A 22,762-nucleotide genomic window follows, 5' to 3' on the forward strand; every position below is an offset into this window, starting at 1 on the left:
TCCTCAACATTCTAGAACGCGCGGGACACCTAACAGGTGCCCAAAACGTTTATTAAATTCGTTTTCGGGTAGCTCGGCTCTCATTCAGCGATCGGCAAGTTCACTGCAGGTTTGGAGAAGACAAATAGGCTTAGGAGAGAGCTGAGTGATCAAAGTTCTTTTAGAGGGGAATCAGCCAGAGGGAGAGTGAGCTTGAGGCCTGGATCTGGGAGTAGGGCAGAGACCGCAGCCGCTTGCGCCTACGCCAGGTGAGTAAGCCTCAAGCAAGGAGACCTAAGACTCAGGGTCAGGAAGAAGGAAGCCGTGCGCTGCATGCTGAGATCTGCGCTACTGACGGCCGCATTGCATGCCGGGGTTTGTAGTCCCGCCCCTTGCAGGGCCCCTCAGACCAGTTATATTCGGCTGCACTCAACCACGTCCTTATACAGATACAGTATTGATCGTCCAGCACAGAATGACTAGGCTCTGCAAGACAAGTTACCTATTAGCACTTTTTAGAGCAAACATCATTTCGGCGTCGGCCACGAAGAAAGCGCATTGGGTGCGGATGCGCATGCGCAACGCGCGCATGCGCCCCGGTGTGTGCGTGTCTCCCTCACTCCCCCCGCGAGTGAACGCAGCGGGCCCCGCCCCCAGAAGTGCCGGCTCGGCGCGCGTGCGTCGTCCGCGTGAGGCCGCCTTGAGCCGGGTGGCGCAGGCGCAGTGTCCCCGGGCCAAGATGGCGGCGTGGTGCTCCACACGCTGGTTGCTGGTGGCCGTGGGGGCTCCGCGGCTGCCGGCTGCAGCGGGGAGAGGGGCCCGGCCGCCCATGGGGGGCGTGGTGGGGGCGTCGCTGGGCCGCAGTCTGAGCGTCACCGCCTTTGCGCCTTCACTGGGAGCTCGCGGTCCCAGGGCGCTGCTGACATTGAGACCTGATGTCAGCCTCACAGGTGAGTGCAGTCTCCAGCGCCCGAGTGAGGGGCTCCAAGGCCTGGAAAGGAGTGACTCGCTTCGCTCCGACTACGGCGGTAGCGGGGTGGAGCGTGTCTTCTGATCTACGTGCGGAATCGCTTGGGGGAGATGGGCCAGCAGGAGGCAGAGATACCCAAATGGCTACTCAGAGGTGGTAAATGAGGGAGAGCTGCGTGGAGCCTCCGGCGGCGGGGATGAAACGCCCCGCAGCCGTGAACCTTCACCTCTCTGTAAACATTTCTGGAGGCTTTTTTCCGGCCTGCCGCTGCTCCCCTGCCCAATTCCTTTCCCTTCCCTCTACCTCCTAGCCTGTAACGGAAGGGAAGAGGTAACTGCCATTCGGTGAGTACCTGCTCATGGGCTAGCTGGGCACTTTGTGCCTCTTCTCCCTTGATGGTAACAACAATCCTGCAAGGTGGGGCTCATCATCCCCATTTTAAAGAGTGGGGAACTGAGGTTCTAGCAGAGGAGTTGACCCGCCCAAGGTCATAAAGTTAGATAAGGAGAGTTGTCCCAAACCCAGAGCTGTTCTTCCATAGCTTACGCTCTCCACCACATGGTGTAAATCGAAGGACATACTTACTGTTTTTTCGAAGTCCCTTTTGATTGACATATATACACTAGTATGTATAAAGTAGATAATAAGAGCCTGCTGTATAAAAAATAAATAAAATTCAAAAAAATAATTAAAGAAGTTCTTATGTTGGTCATTGATGCAAACTGATATATATTGAGCACTTACTATGCACCAGGCATGGATCATTTCCATGTGATAAACACTGCTCTTAATTCTATTTTATAGATTAAAAAATTGAGCCTTAGATGTTAACTTGTAGAATGTCACAAAGCTAGAAAGTAGTTGAGCCTTGATTCAAAACCTGCTGCTTTCTTAATTGCTGGAGGTGATGTTGAATTAGTATATGTTAAGCCTTTTAAGTATTTAGCTATGATGGTTTCTTATGCTGTGTGTTGGGTGACTTCCCTTATAGTGAGATAAGGAAGGAAGGAGGAAACAGTGAACAACCAACGATGTGCCTGGATTGTGCTAGATGTTTGTGTTCTCTAGAATTTGTGCAAATGATATTTAAACTATAAACTTACAAAGATGATTAATTAGAGGGTCCTGACAAGGTAATTTACACAAGATAATTTCCTATTGAGATCCAATTTTTATTGCTTACATAAAAGCCAGTAATTAAAGTATCAGTAATTGTTATTACCTTGTACAGTGAACACTACTCCAGTAATGTATGTGCGACTTGGGTGGATTATTTAATCCTTTTGTGCCTCTCATTCCTTAAGTGAAAATTTTTTTATTTACAGGTATTTATTGAGGACTTGTCATATGCTAGGTACTGTTCTAGGTACTGGGGATACAACAGAGAACAAAGAGATTGGATGTGGTTTTGGTCAGAATGGTCCCATTTTTAAGTTCTGTTCCTGCCACCTGTATTTCCTCATGGATGGACGGAGCAGTAGTCTGCCCAGGTTTCCTCAGGATTATTTGGATCGATGTCATGCTGTATTTCTCAGTATGAGCAAAAGTGATTATTTTTAGGTTTTGCCAACGTTTTCTAATGTCAAGGTTGTTGTGAATAGAATTTGACTACATCTTTATGCTCAATTATTAATTCCTTAGATACCTATTAAGCTAAATTAGTTCATATCACATTTGTACAGGTTTGGGAACATTTTTTGATAATTGTGTATGTGTATGTGTGAGAGACAGACAAGCACTAAGTACTGAGCCTGGCATGGGGTGATTACTAAGGAACTGCAGTCAGCTGTCCTTTTCCCCAAGTGAACCCAGTGCCCACAATGGGCATGTTTTGTAACAGGTGTTGAACACCTGTGAGAGGTGGCATCCTTCAAGGTGCACTGTTACCACATCTAAGGTCATCATCTCAGCTCCCAAACGTTGGTGTGTGATCTCATCTCAAATCCAGCAGTACAGTTAGATGATGTAAAAACTTTATTTAAAAATTTTATTTATTTATTTATTTTTGGCTGCATTGGGTCTTCATTGCTGTGCACAGGCTTTCTCTAGTTGCAGAGAGCGGGGGTTACTCTTCGTTATGGTGCGCAGGCTTCTCATTGCAGTGGCTTCTCTTGTTGTGGAGCACGGGCTCTAGGTGCGCGGGCTTCAGTAGTTGTGGCGTGCGGGCTCAGTAGTTGTGGCTCGTGGGCTCTAGAGCGCAGGCTCAGTAGTTGTGGTGCACGGGCTTAGTTGCTCTGCGGCATGTGGGATCTTTCTGGACCAGGGATTGAACCCGTGTCCCCTGCATTGGCAGGCGGATTCTTAACCACTGCGCCACCAGGGAGGTCCCTAAAAACAACAGTTTAAATCTGACTTTTTCTCCCAGAATGGAAGGTAGTTATTTCACACCTTCTCCCAGAGTGGAAGGTTGGCCATTCTTGGAATGACTTGGAGGCTAATCCTGTTCTGGGTTGTTCTAAAATGGGCAAGACATTTATTGGTCATATCTCGGGGGAAAATGTGTCTATTAAATGAACTCTTTCTAATCATTGCTAATCATTGATGCCTTTGGGATAATGTCAAGTCATCAAACTTGTGCTAGTTAAATGTACTACTTGTCTTTATATGCAGTTGTGCACATTACTGTCTCCCGTTCTAACCCAAGCCTGAGTTCTCTTCTCATGATGTAGAATCTGCAGCTTCCAGAACCTTTGCCACTACCAGCCTCTGCCTTCTGGATTGGAAGGGGTGGGGGAAAGAGGCAGGATAGGTCAAGGTAACCCCTCAGTCCTGGAGTGAAGCGGGGGTTGAGTATGGGAGCATTGAGAAACTAGTTCTGCTCTTTTTCTCAAATCTGACCAGAGAAAGACGATAGTGGTCTCTGCCTCTCCCACACTGTCTGCTTTTCATATTCCAGGAAATCTAGGGTGCAGCAGCAGAAAACAAGTATGGGGGATACTGAAAATACGGATTTACTGTTTCCGATTTTATCGTTCTGACCATTCCTACTTATTCTCCTGATTATCCTTTTTCTTGCCCCCTTCCTGGATATGCTCCACACCCTGGGTTGTCTTTTGTGCATACATAAATTTTAAGTAGCCTCCCAATCCTTGTTGTTGTTGTTGTTGTTGCTGTTGTTTGAGAGCTATTTCTCATGCAAATCTGATCAGTTCTCTGTTTAATGCTTGCAGTGGCTCCCTATTGCCCTCAGGATAAAATCCAGACTCTTCAGCCTACTCAAAGGCCCTTCTGTTTATTCCTAGGCCCTATTAATTATCATCCTCATCAACATCTGTAACCACCCCTCTACCACCACCACCACCACCACCACTACCACACACACACACACACACGCACACGCACACGCACACGCACACGCACACGCACACGCGTGCGCACTCGAGTCTCTAGTTATATCATAGTACCTGCAGTTACACAAGGACTTTCTCTCTCCAAACCAAAGGTGATCATATGATGTAGTTGCTGAATGGAGCACTTTTGAAAGCAAAAGAGGATGCTATTGCAAACAGTGCCGGGACTACAAGCATAAATCTGGATGGATTCCAGCCCTCCTTAGCTGAGCTAATTTCTGCAGCTTAACAGCAGGTGCCTTAGAAGACCTCTGAATTTCTGAGATTGGGTTTACTGGTTCTCAACTGGGGATGATTTTACCCTCCAGGAGACATCTGGCAACATCTGGAGTTTTAGTTACCAGTTTGGGGTTGGGGGGTGATACTGGTAACTAGTTGGCCAGGGATGCTGCTAACACATCCTACAATAAATACATAGGCATGTTAGGCTATAAATAGATAACATAGGGCTGCCATAACTAAGTACCACAGTCTAAGTGGCTTAAAAAAATAGAAAATTACTTTTTCACAGTTCAGGAGGCCATAAAATTCCAAGATGAGTGTTTTGGTAGGGTTGTCTTTAAAGACCCCCATCTCCAAATACAGTCATGTTCTGCAGTGCTGGGGGTTAGGACTTCAACATGTGAATTCGGGAGGGAGGACCCAATTCAGCCCATAACAGCTCCCCCACCTCCGCCTCCCGCGAGGAACCTGATCCCGTTGTGAACATCGTGGAGGCTGAGAGACTCTGGCTAGGTGACCCTTTTGTGTATTCTCACTCTGTGTTCCTGTGTGCTAGTATCACTTCACACACTGCCTCCCACACTCCCCTGCTGGGCAGTAAGCTCCTTGAGGGCACTGGCTTAGACTCTTTTATTCAACTTGTATCCTCAGTGCCTAGTACAGTATTAAGATCCTGAATGAATGCAAGCTCCCAGAGGGCAGTACCTTTGCATGGTTTGCTGCTGTGTCCCCTGCGAGGAGCCCAGTGCCTGGCAGGCGTGTTTGCTGAATGAGTGAGTGGTGAATCTAGAAGCTTCTCCTTGGCAGGGGAACCTTTGACTTAAAAACCTGGAGCTGCCTCATGATCCTCATTCTCTTTTGTGGCCCTGCCCTCTCTTTTGCCTTAACTTGGCCCCTTCTGCTCCCAGCCCTGCCCTCCCCATCTTCAGTTGTCACAGGATGGGTTGGGGGTTAGGAGGCAGGTTATAGAGCAGCTCTCCCCCCTTCACTTGGTGACAGTCCAGTTGGCTCTCTGCTCCATACAGAGGGCAGTTGAGTAGATGTGTCTGTCAGCCTTTCCTCCCAGCTGCTGATGCAGGAGGCCTGAAAGGAGGGCAGGGCATGGAGGCAGGGCTACCATGTGCTTTGATCCCTTTTGGGTTGTCTGCTCTGGGGTAAACAGAGGTTCTGGCACAGGGCCGTTTAACCTTGTGTGTCTATATATATGTATTGTTTTTAGGGGAGGGGTCAGTGCTTTTATTGGATGCTCTCAAAGAGATCTGAGACTCTAAAGACCAAGAACCATTTATTTAGCACAGTGGTTCTCAAATTGAGTGTGCCACAGAATCATCACCTGGAGGGCTTGTTAGACACAGCTTGCTGGACCCCACCTCCGGAGTTTTGGATTCAGATTTGGGAGGGGCCTGAGAATTTACATTTCCAGCAAGCTGATGATGCTGCTGGTCTGGGGACCACACTCTGAAAACCACCCCATAAGCAGATATCCAAGGTTGCATGGTGGAGGGAAAGAACCTGGGGAGTTGTTAAGCTTTAAGTGAGACAAGGCCTATGTGAACACCTGGCATATGGTGGGTGCTCGGCCAGCCGTGTAACAGGAGAGCTAAGTTCCTTTTCAGTCATCCCCAGGTGCAACCCCCATCTGGGGGTGGTTCCTTTAGAGGTATAATGAGGCTACAGCCCTAGTGTAATACAGCAGAATCAGCCCCACCCAGCACTCTGTTTTTTGTAGACTCCGTTTACAGTGGCTTTAGCTGTTTTTTTTTTTTAAACATGTTTTATTTTGTTTGCTTCTTTGACCATGAAGCTTTAATTTTATTTATTTATTTATTTATTTTTGGCGGTGTTGGGTCTTTGTTTCTGTGCGAGGGCTTTCTCCAGTTGGCGGCGACCGGGGGCCACTCTTCATCGCGGTGCGCGGACCTCTCACTGTCGTGGCCTCTCTTGTTGCGGAGCACAGGCTCCAGACGCGCAGGCTCGGTAGTTGTGGCTCACGGGCCCAGCCGCTCCGCGGCATGTGGGATCCTCCCAGACCAGGGCTCGAACCCATATCCCCTGCATTGGCAGGCAGATTCTCAACGACTGCGCCACCAGGGAAGCCCGCTTTAGCTGTTTTTGAAGTGCAGTGAGTTTGGTCCCCAGTGGGCTTGTAGGAGAAGAGGCCCTAAAGCTGTGACCTCTCTGCTCCTTCACAGGTATAGCCTGGCTGGTTGTTTGCTCACTATTTCCTTTTGTTGAGTACATTCCCAGAGTGATTTTCTTTCCTTTTTTCTTTTTTAGGAGTAAAAAGTTACCCTTTTCTTTGTACTGCCTCCTTCCACACGAGTGCCCCTTTGGCCAAAGAGGATTATTACCAGATATTAGGAGTGCCCCGAAGTGCCAGCCAGAAGGAGATCAAGAAAGCTTATTACCAGGTCTGTATGGAAGATTTTACAGACAAGACTGCAGAAGGGACGCTGTGGATGTAGTGTGACCCTGACGGGTGCAGTGTGTGTGCCCGTACGTGTCGGTTGTGTGCAGCCGAGAGTGTGGAATGAGATGGTAAAGATGGGCTTTGCTGGACCATGTTCCTCAAGTGCGCGAGGCCACGCTGGTTAATGCTGCAGAAAAAAGGAGAGTCAGAACCAGAGATTTAAAAAAAAAAATCTTTTTCCAGAGATGTTTTTGTATTTAAATCTCTTCTGTATCTTCTGAATCAGTAGGTGTGCTGCTCTAAGTTTTAGGTACTCATTCTTTGCATTTAGATAAAAGTTTATGGGTTTAGAATTATTTCATTTTTTTAACCCATCGTCCATATCCCGGAATGTATTGGGCTGATTGGTAAAGTGGCATGTGAGTTATCTAGACCTGTGGTTTCCAGGCTTTTGCTCTGATGAACACAATCAAAATAAAAAAAAAAATTAAAGATGAAGGGCGCCGATGTAGGAATGCTAGCTTTTGTATTTTGCCTAATATAGGTGTTAAAAATAATCAAGTACAATCTATTAATGTCATTTGATGAAAAAAAGAGCACTTTAACACCATAAACATAGGAAAGCCATATCAGAATAAAGAAGATTGAAATTTAACAAAATTAATAAATTAAATACAATTTAAATTTTAAAAATTACCGGGAGTTCCCTGGTGGTCTGGTGGTTAGGATTCGGCACTTTCACTGCCGTGGCCGGGGTTCAGTCCCTGGTTGGGGAACTGAGATCCCACAAGCTGAGCGGCGTGGCCAAAAAGAAAAAAAACTTTTTTTTAAAGCCAAATACTGATCAAGACCAGACCTAACATCTTATAGCTTGGATAGCTACTCTCTTCTCTTACTCTTTTTTTTTTTTTTTAAGGGTACAGTTCACTGGTTTTTAGTATATTCACAGAGTTGTATAACCATCACTACAATGAATTTTAAAACATTTTCATACCTCAAAAAGAAACCCCACACCATAAGCCCTTATTCCCCATTCTCCTCTGCCCTTGAAATTGCTAACCTGCTTTCTGTCTCTGTAGATTTACCTATTCTGGACACTTCATAGAAATGAAATCATGTGATATGTGGACTTTTGTGACTGGTTTGTTTTACTTTATTTTTTATTTTTCTGGCCACGCCATGTGGCATGTGGGATCTTAGTTCCCTGATCAGGGATCTTACCTGCGCCCCCTGCGGTGGAAGCGCAGAGTCTTAACCACTGGACTGCCATGGAAGTCCCATGGTTTCTTTTACTTTAGAATAATGTTTTCCAGGTTCATCCGTGTTGTAACATGCAGCAGTACTTCATTCCTTTTAGTGGTCAAATAATATTCCATTGCATGGATATACTATGTTTTATTTATCTGTTCATCAGTTGATGGATATTTGGATTGTTTCCACCTTTTGTTATTATGAGTAGTGCTGCTATGAACATTCCTCTGTAAGTTTTGTATAGACTTATACTTTCATTTCTCTGGGGTATATACATATACCTAGGAGCAGACTTGCTGGGTCAATTCATAGCAATTCTGATTGCCATGTTTAACATTTTGAGGAATGGCCAGGCTATTTCTTTTTTTTCTTTTACTGAAATATAGTTGATTTCCACTGTTGTTAGTTTCAGGTGTACAGCAAAGTGATTCAGTTATACATAAATATATATATCTATTCTTTTTCAGATTCTTTTCCCTTACAGGTTATTACAAAATATTAAGTATAGTTCCCTGTGCTATACAGTAGGTCCTTATTAGTTATCTATTTTATATATAGTAGTGTGTATATGTTAATCCCAAACTCCTAATTTATCCCTCCCTCTCCCCTTTCCCCTTTGGTAACCATAAGTTTGTTTTCTATGTCTGTGAATCTTTCTGTTTTGTAAATAAGTTCATTTGTATCTTTTTTTTTAGATTCCACATATAGGTGATATGTAATATTTGTCTTTTTCTGTCTGACTTACTTCACCTAGTATGATAATCTTTAAGTCTATCCATGTTGCTGCAAATGGCATTATTTCATTCTCTTTTTATGACTAATATTCCATTGTATATATATGCCATATCTTTATCCATTCATCTGTCAGTGGACATTTAGGTTGCTTCCATGTCCTGGCTATTGTAAATAGTGCTGCAGTAGATGTTGGGGTTTATGTATCTTTTCGAATTATAGTTTTCTCTGGACATATGCCCAGGAGTGGGATCCCTGGATCATACGGTAACTCTGTTTTTAGTTTTTTAAGAAACCTCCATACTGTTCTCCATAGTGGTTGTACCAATTTACATTCCCACCAACTGTGTAGGAGGGTTCCTTTTTCTCCACACCTTCTCTAGCATTTATTTTTTGTAGACTTTTTGATGATGGCTATTGTGACCAGTGTGAGGTGATACCTTATTGTAGTTTTGATTTTCATATCTCTAATAATTAGCAACGTTGAGCATTTTTTCATGTGCCTGTTGGCCATCTGTATGACTTCTTTGGAGAATTGTTTATTTGGATCTTCTGCCCATTTTTTGATTGGGTTGTTTGTTTTTTTGATATTGAGCTGTATGAGCTGTTTGTATGTTTTGGAAATTAATCCCTTGTTGGTTGCATCGTTTGCAAATATTTTCTCCCATTCTGTAGATTGTCTTTTCATTTTGTTTAGTTTCCTTTGCTGTGCAAAAGCTTTTAAGTTTAATTAGTTCCCATTTGTAGATTTTTGTTTTTATTTCCATTACTCTAGGAGACGGTTCCAAAATGATATTGCTGCGATTTATGTCAAAGAATGTTCTGCCTATGTTTTCCTCTAGGAGTTTTACAGTGTCCGGTCTTACATTTAGGACTTTAATCCATTTTGAGTTTATTTTTGTGTATGGTGTTAAAGAATGTTCTAATTTCATTCTTTTACACGTAGCTGTCCAGTTTTCCCAGCACCACTTATTGAAGAGTCTGTCTTTTCTCCATTGTATATTCTTGCCTCCTTTGTCATAGATTAATTGACCATAGGTGTGTGGGTTTATTTCTGGTGCCAGACTATTTCAAACAGGCTGCACCGTTTTAGATTTTCACCAGTAGTGTGTGAGGGTTCAAATTTCTCCACATCCTCGCAAACACTTGTTATCTGTCTTTTTGATTCAAGCCACCCTAGTGGGTGTGAAGTGGTATCTCACTGTGGTTTTGATTTGCTTTTCCGTGGTGGCTAATGATGTTAAGCACCTTTTCATGTGATTTTTGGCCATTTGCTGTATGTGTATTAGATCCTTTGCCCATTTTTAAATTGAGATATCTTTTTATTACTGGGTTGTTAGGGAATGAGGAAAGACTTGGGGATAGGAAGCAGAGATCCTGGCTTGGGATAGTGAATAGTGTGTCTCTTGAGCTGGAAGGTAAGGTACCTGATACAAGGGTGGGAGAAGACTGGAGAGATGGAGCCTGGGGCCAACTTAAGGGGGCATGTGAGGCCCTTAGCAAGTACTAGAGATTTAATTTAAGAGAGAGTAGGGAACCATCCAAGTTTTTAGGTGTGGAAGTAAATAGATCAGGTAAAGCTGTGTAATTTAAAACTGGAAATTTAGAAAGTAGGCTTTATGGAGCAATAACTGGGGTCAAACCTTGATAAAAGCTTTTCATGTGTTACATCATTTAATCCTCGTGGCAAAAGACTTGGCAAGGTTATGACATGCAGCTGAGGCCACACAGTCAATAAGTGGCATACATGAGACTAAAGCACAGGTCTTTCTGACTGCAAAAGGCCTCTGTTTTCCTTGTGCTGATCTCATGAGCATATCAGCGTATCTTGCCCTGGCCTGGAACTAGACTTGTGGCCCACCATGATCTACTGCCGTGCCTTGAGAGCCCCCTTCCGGCTGAGCACTCAGCCTCTGACGTCCTTCCACATGCTGGTGTGAGGACCAGCATGTCCAGCAGCAGAGTGAGCAGCCAGTTGCCAGCAGTGGTGGAGCCAGACGTCTCCTGAGTCACTTTCAGCTTTAGGATTCTGTGCCCTCCTCACCCTCTATCAGGGTGACCCAGACTTGGAAGGCATCGGTAGCTGCAGCAAACATAGTGAACACCTACAAAGGTGTCGCACAGCACTGCTCAGCATGGTCAGGAAGAAACCTTCATTTTAGAGCTGCTCAGCTCGCCTGCGTGCTCTGGACAGCCAAGGGAGATCTTGTTTTGTTTTTTAATATTTAAATCTATGTTTTTAGTGGGTAATATATTCCCCTTGTTCAGAAATCAAAAAGTACAAAGGAGTGTACAGTGAGAAGTCTTCCTCCTTCCCGTTCATCCACATCCCTCCTGGAGCAGTCCGTGTTTTCAGCTTAGTGTATGTTCTAACTATTTTATACAACAGATACAGCTACTTATCTATCCAGTTATTTATCTCTCTTTTTATATAGATGGTAGTCTACCAGATACACTCTTTTGCATCTTTCACAAAGGTGCTCAAGTTCTAAAGAATTAGTTTTTATTTTTGTTAGAGATTTGTTGTGGTTGAAAAATGTGTACACACCTCAGATTTGAAGAGATGGTTTTATTTATTTATTTATTTATTTATTTCTCTTTCCCAAAACTCAGTTTGTCATTTTGTAATAAACTTTTGATCGAATTTGAAAGCTGAACACAATGTGTATGTTCTTAATTCTGGCTGTGTGTGCTTTGCTTTTAGTTTGTTTTTATTGAGGTATAATTGACATGTTAGTTTCAGGTGTACAACATAGTGACTCAACATTTGCATACACTGAAATGATCATCACAATAAGTCTAGTTAGAGATGGTTTATTTTAAAGTCTTAAACCTTGTTTTAAAAATTGCTATTGGTTGTAAAGTCTCAGACAACTGCTACAAAGGAGGTGAGGTGTAACTGGTATCTGGGGTTCAGTTTTAGTAATCATCTTGTGTCCATAGTAATTTACCATTTCCTCCCTTAGCTCGCCAAGAAATATCACCCAGACACGAATAAGGATGATCCCAAAGCCAAGGAGAAGTTCTCCCAGCTGGCAGAGGCCTATGAGGTAATGCAGCCCACCGGTGTGTGCAGTCACTGTCATTCCGCTGTGTGTGTGCATCAGAGCTCGCTGCCCAGGGCAACCGCTGTGTCAGAAGGTCCAGTGGGAAGGCTGTGTTCCCCACCAGATCACCTCGTTGAAGGAAAAAAAAAATTCCCAGATCCAAAATTTTCACATTAGATCTAACTTCGAATCTCAACAAAGAACAGGATCCAATAATCTGTGTTAACAGAGCTCCCTCCACTCGGACTTGTAGCTGGGTCTGGGAACTCCTTGTCAGAGTAAAAAGTTTTGTGCCTGTTTGATGACCCCTCCCACCCCCAACTTAGGGCATCACTGTCTGGTGGGGATGGTGGGTGTTGTAAAAGTAGACCACCACTGCCCTAGAGGAGTGTAGAATGTAATCAGGGGGACGAAGCGGACGTGAAACAGCCACTGAGCATTGCAGAGTTAAGTGAAAGTGGACCTCCTTCCTGGACTTTGGCCGTGCTGAAGGGGTTCAGGATATGTAGGGTATCATACGTCTGCTCTGTGTGTGTGTGTGTGTGTGTGTGTGTGTGTGTGCGCGCGCGCGCACAAGTGTGCGTTCCCCCGACCATTTGAGAATAAGTCGCAGACGTGGTGTCTCTCTATCCCTAAGTACTTCTGTGTGTATTCACTAAGAACAAGAACATTCTTTTCCATAACTTCAGTACAGCTGTCAAGATTAGGAAATTTTATGTTGATACGATACCACTGTCTGTGTTTGGTGTCCATGTCCCTGGACCTTGGGAGACTCGGGAGCACCTGACTGCTGTGCCTTTCACGGTAGGTCCTGAGTGATGAAGTGAAGAGGAAGCAGTATGACACCTATGGCTCTACTGGCTTCGATACTGGGGCCGGCAGCTCTGGGCAGAGCTACTGGAAAGGAGGCCCCACTGTTGACCCTGAGGAGCTCTTCAGGAAGATCTTTGGGGAGTTCTCATCCTCCTCTTTTGGAGACTTCCAGAGTGTGTTCCATCAGCCCCAGGAGGTAAGCATCTCATTTTGAAGAATCATTCAAATTTTAGCTGCCAAGTGTGATGCAAACGGATTTTACCAATTGTTTTTCTCAAAGAAAAAGCTAAAGCAGCTTAAATGGGATGATTTGGAGGCAGCCGTCTTGGTAGGAAATGGTTCCAGTATTTGAAAAATCATATAATAATGTGTACATACAGTTTTACTATATTCTTACAATTGCTTAATCAGGCAGCACCTAAGGCTCTCAGAGTCCATAGTTAGAGTGTGACTATTTTATCTGGAGCCTGCCTCGTTATTCTAGGAGAGCTCAATCCATAGGGAGGTACTGCCAGTCCTGCCTCTTCCATATTTATGTCTTGTTTCAGACATTATTAGAATTGAAGAGAGAGGGGAGATGTTTTATGATGTGAGTTATGATTGTGGATCGTTTGAGTTGTTAGTAAGGACCCTGTACAAATATTTTCTGTGAGCATTTTCAGTTTGTTGAAAAGCACATTTTCACTTAAATATTATCTCTTAAAAATTCTGAGGAGTAGGGCAGAATCAGTTGAGTCCCATCTATTCTTGCTTGACAAAGTACAAGTAAGTTAAAAAGTAAAGTAACTAGGGGATCAGATGAATTGGTGGAGCATAGGATTTTTAAGGCAGTGAAACTACTTTACATGATACTATGATGAGGATACATGTTATTATACATTTGTTCAGACCCATAGAATATCCAAAACCAAGAGTGAACCCTAATGTAAACTGTGCGCTTTGGATGATTATGTTGTGTGAATGTAGGTTTATCCTTGATAAAAAAAAAGTACCATTCTGGTGAGTGATGTTGATAACAGGGGATGCTCTGCATGTGTGGGGGCAAAGGGTATGTGGGAAATCTCTGTACCTCCCTCTCAATTTTGTAAACCTAAAACTGCTTTAAAAAATAAAGTCTTTAAAACAAAAAGTAACTGTAAACTGCTGGCCAGTGCTCTCCCTTACTTTAAGAGAGATAACAGGCGGTCCCTTGATTTCTTTAGTACATCATGGAGTTGACATTCAATCAAGCTGCCAAGGGTGTCAACAAGGAGTTCACCGTGAACATCACTGATACCTGTGAGCGGTGTGATGGCAAAGGGAACGAGCCCGGCACCAAGGTGCAGCACTGCCACTACTGCGGCGGCTCCGGCATGGTGAGCGTGAGGCCGAGCCCTTGGCCTCCCACCTCTTGCCCCCTTCCTGCTCCCCTCCACCACTCCTCTTTTCTGTGCTCCAATGGACCTAGGGCTTTGAGAGCTCATAACTAGGTGGGACTGTTTTATCTAGAATCTTCTGCACTTTCCCAGGAGTGCTCTGTCCTAGTCAACAATACAGAAGAAGCAATGAAACTCTGCTATCTTCTCTGAAAATACATTGTGGGGTATTTTGGTAATTTGAACCTGGGGTAGGGGAGGAGGACTTAAATTTTGCTTGAAGTGTGATCATTTTTTTCTTTTTCTTTTTGGTAAGTTTTAGGTATAACTCAAACTTATAGAATAGTATGAAGAACACTCCCTTACTCCTTCTACCCAGCTTCACCAGTTGTTAACATTTTGTCCCATTTGCTTTGTCATTTGTGGTGTGTACATATGTGTGTGTGTGTGTGTATATATATATATATTTTTTGGCTGCGCGGGCTCTTTGTTGTGGCACGTGGGCTTCTTTAGTTGCGGCGTTTGGGCTCTAGAGTGCGCAGGCTCAGTAGTTGCAGCGCACGAACTTAGTTGTGGTTTGTGGGATCTTAGTTCCCCAACGAGGGTTCGAACCTGGGCCCCCTGCATTGGGAGTGTGGAGTCTTAACCAGTGGACCACCAGGGAAGTCCCTATGGTATATATTTTCTAAGAGCAAGAATATTCTTTTACGTAACCACTAAGTTGTCAAAGTCAGGAAGTTTAATGTTGATACGATACCGCTATCTGTACTATTCAGATTTTTTCAGTTGTCCTTATAATGTTCTTTTTTTCCCACAAGCCCAGTATCCAGTCTGTGATCTTGCATAGTATCTGGTTGTCATATCTTTTGTCTCCTTTAATCAGGACCGACTTCTCAGTCTTTCTTTTATGACAACTGACATTTTTTAGGATTACAGACCTGCTTTGTAGGATGTCCCTCATTTGGGTCATCTGATGTTTTCTCTTGATAAAATTCAGATTATGCATTTTTTGCAGAAACACCAGACATGTAGTGCCCTTTTCATGGATCATGTCAGGAGTCATGACGTGTCAGTTTGTCTCATTAGTGGTGATGTTACATTTGTTCACAATCAGTTAAGGTGTAGTGTCCACCAGGTTTCTTCATTATAAAGTTATTATTTTTCCCATTGAAATTAACGAGGAAGTTGTGAGGTACCTTGACACTATATAAATATCCTGTTCCTCATCAAACTTATACCCAGTAGTTACAGCATCCATGGATCAGTCTTGCGTAAATCAGGGATTACTCTGACTGTTGCTAAATGGTGATTTTCTTTTTTGTTTTTTAAGTTTTTTTTTTGAATTTTTGAATTTTATTTATTTTTTTATACAGCACATTCTTATTAGTTATCTTTTTTATACATATTAGTGTATATATGTCAATCCCAATCTCCCTAAATGGTGATTTTCTGATTGCAACATCCCTTCTTTGTTTATTAGTTGTCATTCTCCTGAAAGGAAGAGCTTTCTCTTCTCCATTTATGTATTCATTCTTTCATTCATATCAGTATGAACTCATGGATTCTTATTTTATTCACTGAGTTGTCATTAGTATTACTACTTTGACGCTCAAACTGTCCCTGACTTGGCCTGTGGAAGTCTCTTCTGGCTGGCTCCTGTATTCTTTTGATGTGTCCCCATCATTCTTTCAGCGCTTCCTTACTTTCTATTACAACAGGATATTCTAGACAACTTGTACTTTCCTTGCCACACCCTGGAAAACCAGTCATTTCTCCAAGGAGTCCTGGTTCCTTTTACTGTCTAGTGGGATTTAGAAACCAAGATCTGTGCTCTAGGTGTGGTCATTGTGCCTGGAGTGTCACTGCTTCCAAGACTTTTCAGCAGACTGAGCCAGGAAAAAAGCATGTGTTTGTGTGTATGAGCACATGTGCATGTGCACATATAGATACATATTTCAAACCTATGTTTCCATATTTTTCATATTATAGATGTATATACACACATATGTTCACACTGATCCATCCACCCATCATCCACCTGATAGTTCCACTTCCAGCCCAACACCACAAGGTTTATCTAGTCTTCTGCCTGTCCATATTTGAAACTAAATAATAAAGATAAATTATTAATTTCTAATAAAGAGAAATCTGGCTCTCATTATCCTCTATATTTACTCATTTGCTCAGTCCTATAAGACACAAAAAGTAGTTTCAGAATTGTTATTCATACCACTGCAAAAAGAAGTCCTACTTAACTGGCATTTAGTATTTAGAGTTGTTTTTACCTTTGGATTAAGGGTATATAGTTAAAATACTGTGCTCAACTTACTTAGATCACTTCCTTTTCTCCCCCTTCACCATGATTATTTGTTTGAAATGCAGTTAGGTTTCCATTGAGCATGTTTGTATTCCATTTAGATGGTTTTTTTTAAGGGAGTTGGGAAGTTCTCCATCACCCACCTTTAAAATCAAATCATTGTTCATGATATGTGTGTGTATGGGGGGATAGAAGTTGTCTTTGAGTACAGAAAAGCATGAAAAAGGAGACAAAAGTCACTGATAATCCCACCACTGTTAGTATTTTGGTGTGTTTCCTGCCAGTTGTTTTTTGTTTGTTTGTTTGTTTTTTGGGGGTATAATTGTTTTACAATATTGTGTTAGTTTCTACTGTACAGTGAAGTGGAGTTCCCTGTGCTATACCGCAGGTTCTTATTAGTTATCTATTTTATACATATTAGTGTATATATGTCAATCCCAATCTCCCAGTGCATCCACCCCCCCCCCCCCACCTTGGTGTCCATACATTTGTTTTCTACGTCTGCGTCTTTATTTCTGCCTGCCAGTCGTTGATTAGGAATGTCATTTCTGTTTTATATTAGCTAGTTTTTGAATAGGTTGTATATGCAAATCATTGGAAATTCAGTGGGTACAAATTGAAAACTGTGTAAGATAAGTCTCCCTCTCAGTCTTGACTTTAGCCATTGAGTTCCATGCTCCAGAAACATCCTTTTGTCTTTCTGTATGCAAGCCTCTATGTGTGTGTGTGTGTGTGTGTGTGTGTGTGCATTTTTTCATACCAGAGATAGAATACAATTGTTAGCACTGTTTGTACCTTGGTGTTTTGTTTTGTTTCTAGTTCTCAATATGTTTGGGAAATACTCTGCATTTATAGCTGCCTCAGTCTTTTTTTTTTTTTTAAATGTTTGCTTATTTGGTTGCGCCGGATCTTAGTTGTGGCAGGCACACTCCTTAGTTGTGGCATGTGAACTCTTAGCTGCGGCTCGCTGGCTCCTTAATTGTGGCATGCAAACTCTTAGTTGCGGCATGCATGTGGGATCTAGTTCCCTGATCAGGGATCGAACCCGGGCCCCCTGCACTGGGAGCATGGAGTCTTATCCACTGCGCCACCAGGGAAGTCCCTGCCTCAGTCTTTTTATGGCCATGGTATTCCTTTATATGGACACATCACCGTTTGTTTAGCCAGGCCCCTGTTGCTGGATGCCTAGGTGGTTCTTATGTTTTTCATGTTATAGACAACGGATACCTTTGAATAGTGTCATTCCTCATATTCATTTTCTGAATATACAGGTATCTATTATGTGTGAAGTAGAGTATCTTTTCTAAGATTTGAGAGCCATTGTTTTTTTGCATGTATTCCATCTTTTGTCCTTCTTTGTATTGAGTAATTGGTCTTTTTCTTATTCATTTGTAGAAGCCCTTTATAAATTAATTGAATTAGTCCTTTGCCAACGATTTTAGTTGTATTTGTCTTTTGACTTTGAATATATTTTTGCCTATTTGTATATAATTTTCAACGGTTGAGAATCATACATGCAATTTTTCCCTTTTTTCATTTATTATAATGAAAGCATTTTTCCATATCTTTAAATATTTTTAAACATTCTTTTTGATGGCTAAATAATAGTCCACTGATGGGTGTGCCCAGAGTGACCTGTAAATACTCCTACAGCTTAGTCTGAGAAAGTGAAGTTGTGCTTACATTCCTCTAGAGGGCGCTCTTGGAGAGGATGAGGATTCCTGTGGTTACAGTTTTGTGAGTTGAGTTGCTGCCACTTGTTACAGATACTTTTTATTTTATTTTTTATTTTATTTTATTTATTTTTGGCTGCGCCAGGCGGCTTATGGGATCTTAATTCCCCAACCAGGGATTGAACCCGGGCCCTCAGCAGTGAAAGCTCCGTGTCCTAACCACTGGACCGCCAGGGAATTCCCTACAGATACTTTTTATTGATCCTAATTCCCTCTCACTTCTAAGGTCCTTTCTCCAAGGCCCTGAATTGCTATGACTTTCTTTTTTCACACTTCTTTGGTGAACATTGAGATAAGACAAGCTGAAGTGTATTTCTCTCAAAATGTAATGTTTGAGATTGGGAAAAAAAATTTGCAAGGCATACGCTAAAGGATTAGTATTCCTAATATGTAAAGGGCTCTTTCAGAATAATGAGAAAAAGACTAACAGCTCATTAGAAAAACAGGTCAAGGTGAGAAGAGGAAATGCAAGTGACCAGCAAATGTTTCTTGCTGGCGATCAGGAAAGTGCAGGTGGAGCCAAGGAGATGCCTGAAGTTCGCCACACATTTCAGAGACGGGTTCAGGCCCTGTTGACAGGCCTGTGGGACGTGGCACTCGTGTGCACTGATGGTGGATGTGGAAACCACCCTGGCCTTTGGGAGTGGCAGCTGCAGTGGCTGTTCACCTGCACATATGCCTCTCTCTGTGGGGATGTAGCCTATAGATCACACCTGGAAAATAGCACATGTACAGGGTGTCCCTTGGAGCCTGTGTGTAATAGGAAAGGACTGGACAGCCTCAGTGACCACCAGGAGCGAGTTGTCTGAAAAATACACTGATGAGGAATGCTCTCTGAGATTATTAAATTGTTAAAAACAAAATAGCAAAAGCCACAGAACTGTGTGCACGGTATGCTACCTGGGCTTATTGAAAACTTGTAATGCACAGATGGATGGCTTGAAATGTGTATCTGTAAAAGTAGGATACGCAAGAATATCACTACAGCTGTGCATCTATGGAAGGTACCTGGAATGGTTAGGGGCCAGGGGTGAGGGGGACATTTAAATTTTCACCGTACCTTCATTTTTTACTTTAGAATTTTTTTTTAAAATTTATTTATTTATTTATTTATTTTTGGCTGTGTTGGGTCTTCGTTGCTGCACATGGGCTTTCTCTAGTTGCGGCGAGCGGGGGCTACTTTTGGTTGTGGTGCGTGGGCTTCTCATAGCAGTGGCTTCTCTTGTTGCAGAGCACGGGCTCTAGGCGCATGGGCTTCAGTAGTTGTGGCGCACGGGCTTAGTTGCTCTGCGGCATGTGGGATCTTCCCGGACCAGGGCTTGAACCTGTGTCCCCTGCATTGGCAGGGGGATTCTTAACCCCTGCACCACCAGGGAAGTCCCTACTTTAGAATTTTGTACCATACGCACATAGGACCTTTTCAAATAAATGTAGCACATAAAATTGTATTTTTAAAAAAAAATTTTTTTTTAAATTTATTTATTTATGGCTGTGTTGGGTCTTCGTTTCTGTGCGAGGGCTTTCTCTAGTTGCGGCAAATGGGGGCCACTTTTCATAGCAGTGCGCGGGCCTCTCATTATCGTGGCCTCTCTTGTTGCGGAGCACAGGCTCCAGACGCGCAGGCTCAGTAATTGTGGCTCACGGGCCTAGTTGCTCCGCGGCATGTGGGATCTTCCCAGACCAGGGTTCGAACCCGTGTCCCCTGCATCGGCAGGCAGATTCTCAACCACTGCGCCACCAGGGAAGCCCAAAAAAATATATTTATTTATTTATTTATTTGGCTGTGTCGGGTCTTAGTTGTGGCATGCGGGATTTTTAGTTGCGGTATGCAAACTCTTAGTTGCGGCGTGCAGGATCTAGTTCCCTGACCAAGGATCGAACCTGGACCCCCTGCATTGGGAGTCTTAGCTACTGGACCACCAGGGAAGTACCTAGCACATAAAATTTTAAATTTAGTAAATATTTGTCCTAGCAAGTCCACCTTTGGGAATCTGTCTTAGAAAAAAAAAATTAAGACATCAGAACAGAAGTATCTATGTGAAGAGATTTTTTTCTTCAGCACCGAAACAAAAATTAAATATTAAAATGGAAATTGAAATCTGTATATATTGGTCTGGAGGAATGTTCATGATGTGTCATGAAGATGAAAGGGAAAGCAAGTTTCAGAGCGATAGTATAATATATTGTCATTATAAAATTTTTACTTAAAAAGTTTTTTATGGAGAGAAAGAGAGAGTGAGTGAGAGAGTTGCGGGAAAGAACACCTCAAACTGAGCTACCAAGAGCTGGTCACCTTGGGAGTCAAGATGAGGGGAGAGATTAATAATTTTTTTTATATATGTCTGTATTCTTTGATTTGCTATAACAACAGGTATTTGATAATTTACCAAAAAAAAACACACAAAAAACCCAAGGATGTGAGGTTAAATAAAAAGGTAACCGATTTCCAGTGCCCAGTGAGGAGCTGATGGGAGTGGCCACAAATTGTAAGGCCCCACCAGCTGTGCGAGGGGCTGGGAGCCGGGGAGGCTCCTGGAGGACTGGGGTGGGGAAGAAGAGACCCCTGGGGGGGAGCATGAGCAGCACCAGTGCCTGCGAGAGGCGCTGTTTGCCTCCTTGCTCCCAGGGTGCCTGTGATGGGGGCTGGGGACAGTGGGGGGCCCTGGGAGGCAGAGAGGCCAGTGCTGCTCCTCCCTTGGAGTGGGCAGTGGCAGCTCTGGGTGGGGGTTGCATCCAGTCGTCACTTTCCTCTTTCTTTCCCTGCTTTCCCAGCTGTCCCTTTTGTAATGGGGGGGGGGTACTCTTTTTAAAGCATATTTGTTCAGCCTCAGGAGTTTCGGGAACTTCTGTAGAGAGGCAGCATCTCATTTTTCAGCCTCATATAGTCAGGTTTGTGGTTTGGGATTCAGAAGTCGGTGCGCTCTAGGTCAGATTAACAGTTTGAGCTCCTGCACCTGTGTCTTTAGGCGGTATGTTTTAGTGCATGTGCACGCAACACGTGAATCTTCGGTGAAATGTTTCTTGTGCACATTGTGGTCCCAGGACCTCGCTGTCAGGGTTTACCGGTGTCTAAGGGTCCCGTTTTTCTTCTCCTTTTTATCAGGAAACCATAAATACAGGCCCTTTTGTGATGCGCTCCACGTGTCGGAGGTGTGGTGGCCGGGGCTCCATCGTCACGTCTCCCTGTGTGGTGTGCAGAGGAGCAGGAGAAGCCAAGCAGAAGAAGAAGGTGGTGATCCCTGTGCCTGCCGGTGGGTCTGGGGCTCCTCCACGCGCAGGGGCTGGGAGCCGGGGCCATCGTGTCCTTGTTTCTAGAGCCCAAACTCGAGGAGGAACCAGGGTCTCCTTGCGTTTTCCTCTGCACCAGTTATCCTTAAAATCTGCACACATGTCACATGGGGAGATGGAACCCGATGTGACCGCTCTGCTTCTGCGTGAAGGACTCCCCCATCTCCTCCATCTTTTGTCCCAAGGCCAATGTCGTCCCCACTGCCAGCCCAGTGGGCAACACCACCCCCTCCTCCTGCCCCCAGGGCCAGCTTGTGGCTGCTCTCCCTAACTGGCTCCTGTTCCTAGGGTAGTGTTTCCACTGTGCGGTCTGATCATGTCTCTCACCCTGTTGAAGACACCGCAGTGACTCTCAGGGGCTGAGAAATGGCCTCCCCTTCCAGCCCCTGCTGGTCTCAGCCTCCCCTCTTTTTAGTCTCCCCCTCATTACCTGCCCTGCAGCTTCCTGACTCTGACGTAGCCCCTGCCTCCCAGAACAGAGCCTTTGCGTACGCCATTCCCTGTGACTGAAGCTCGCTGTCCAGCTTCTTTTCAGTAGGGTAACTCTGTTCTCCCGGAGCTCCCAGCTCAAGGGTCACTTCCCCAGGGGAGCCTTCTGGAACCCTCCCTGTTCCTTAGATGTTCCTTTGTCTGGAGTTGTGATCTTTTCTTTCTAAGAACACGTCTCTGTTTGTAGTGACACATTTGTTAGTGTTGTTATTTGGCTAATAGCTGTCTCCCCGGTTAGACTCTAAACTCACTGAGATATTAGGTGGACCTGGTAGTAAACCAAAGAAATGAATAGAAGGGGCTTTTGTTCAGTTATCAATTATTGTATGTTGCACCTTTGGAAAGTTATTCTTGTTTTAAGTTATACTTGTTGCTATCTTTGGTAGTTGTGTTATTCCTTGTTAACAAGAAACAGGAATGAGTAAGTTGGTGGGTTGTAAATGGATCTAGCATAGAAAATGCCTTGGGAGGTCCCAAAATAATCGTTCTCTTTTAAACTTTTGTTTTTACTTACAGGAGTTGAGGATGGCCAGACTGTGAGGATGCCTGTAGGAAAAAGAGAAATTTTCATCACATTCAGGGTAGGTTCTCTGTTTGCACAGCTTCTGTCAGGCCCTTGCTCTCCTGGAGAGGGTACGGCCCAGGCTTCTCATAGGAGAGGTAGGAGCTTCACAGAGTGTCTGGCCATCTGAGTTTCCAAGGTGAGCAGTGGCCACTTTGGCAGGGTGATTAAACGTGTGTTACATCAAGCTTTTGTGCTAAATGTGGAGAGAACAAAGTTTCCTCGAGGTGTTTACAAGTTGGAC

At 43.8% G+C, this 22,762-nt stretch overlaps 1 protein-coding gene across 2 annotated transcripts in view; it reads left to right on the top strand.

Annotated features, from left to right (window-relative positions):
* The first annotated feature begins 713 nt into the window (after positions 1-713).
* DNAJA3 (DnaJ heat shock protein family (Hsp40) member A3) overlaps positions 714-22,762 on the top strand; it is a 32,630-nt gene continuing 10,581 nt past the window's right edge. For both annotated transcript variants that reach the window (XM_036826564.1, XM_036826565.1), the window contains exons 1-7: positions 714-929; positions 6,799-6,932; positions 11,881-11,964; positions 12,770-12,970; positions 13,977-14,129; positions 21,283-21,430; positions 22,473-22,537. In XM_036826564.1, coding sequence (XP_036682459.1) covers positions 719-929; positions 6,799-6,932; positions 11,881-11,964; positions 12,770-12,970; positions 13,977-14,129; positions 21,283-21,430; positions 22,473-22,537 — 996 coding nt within the window. In that variant the 5' untranslated portion in view covers positions 714-718. The remainder of the gene's footprint in view (positions 930-6,798; positions 6,933-11,880; positions 11,965-12,769; positions 12,971-13,976; positions 14,130-21,282; positions 21,431-22,472; positions 22,538-22,762) is intronic.

This window comes from Balaenoptera musculus, chromosome 15 (genome assembly GCF_009873245.2).
Source record: "Balaenoptera musculus isolate JJ_BM4_2016_0621 chromosome 15, mBalMus1.pri.v3, whole genome shotgun sequence".
Classification (NCBI taxonomy): domain Eukaryota; kingdom Metazoa; phylum Chordata; class Mammalia; order Artiodactyla; family Balaenopteridae; genus Balaenoptera; species Balaenoptera musculus.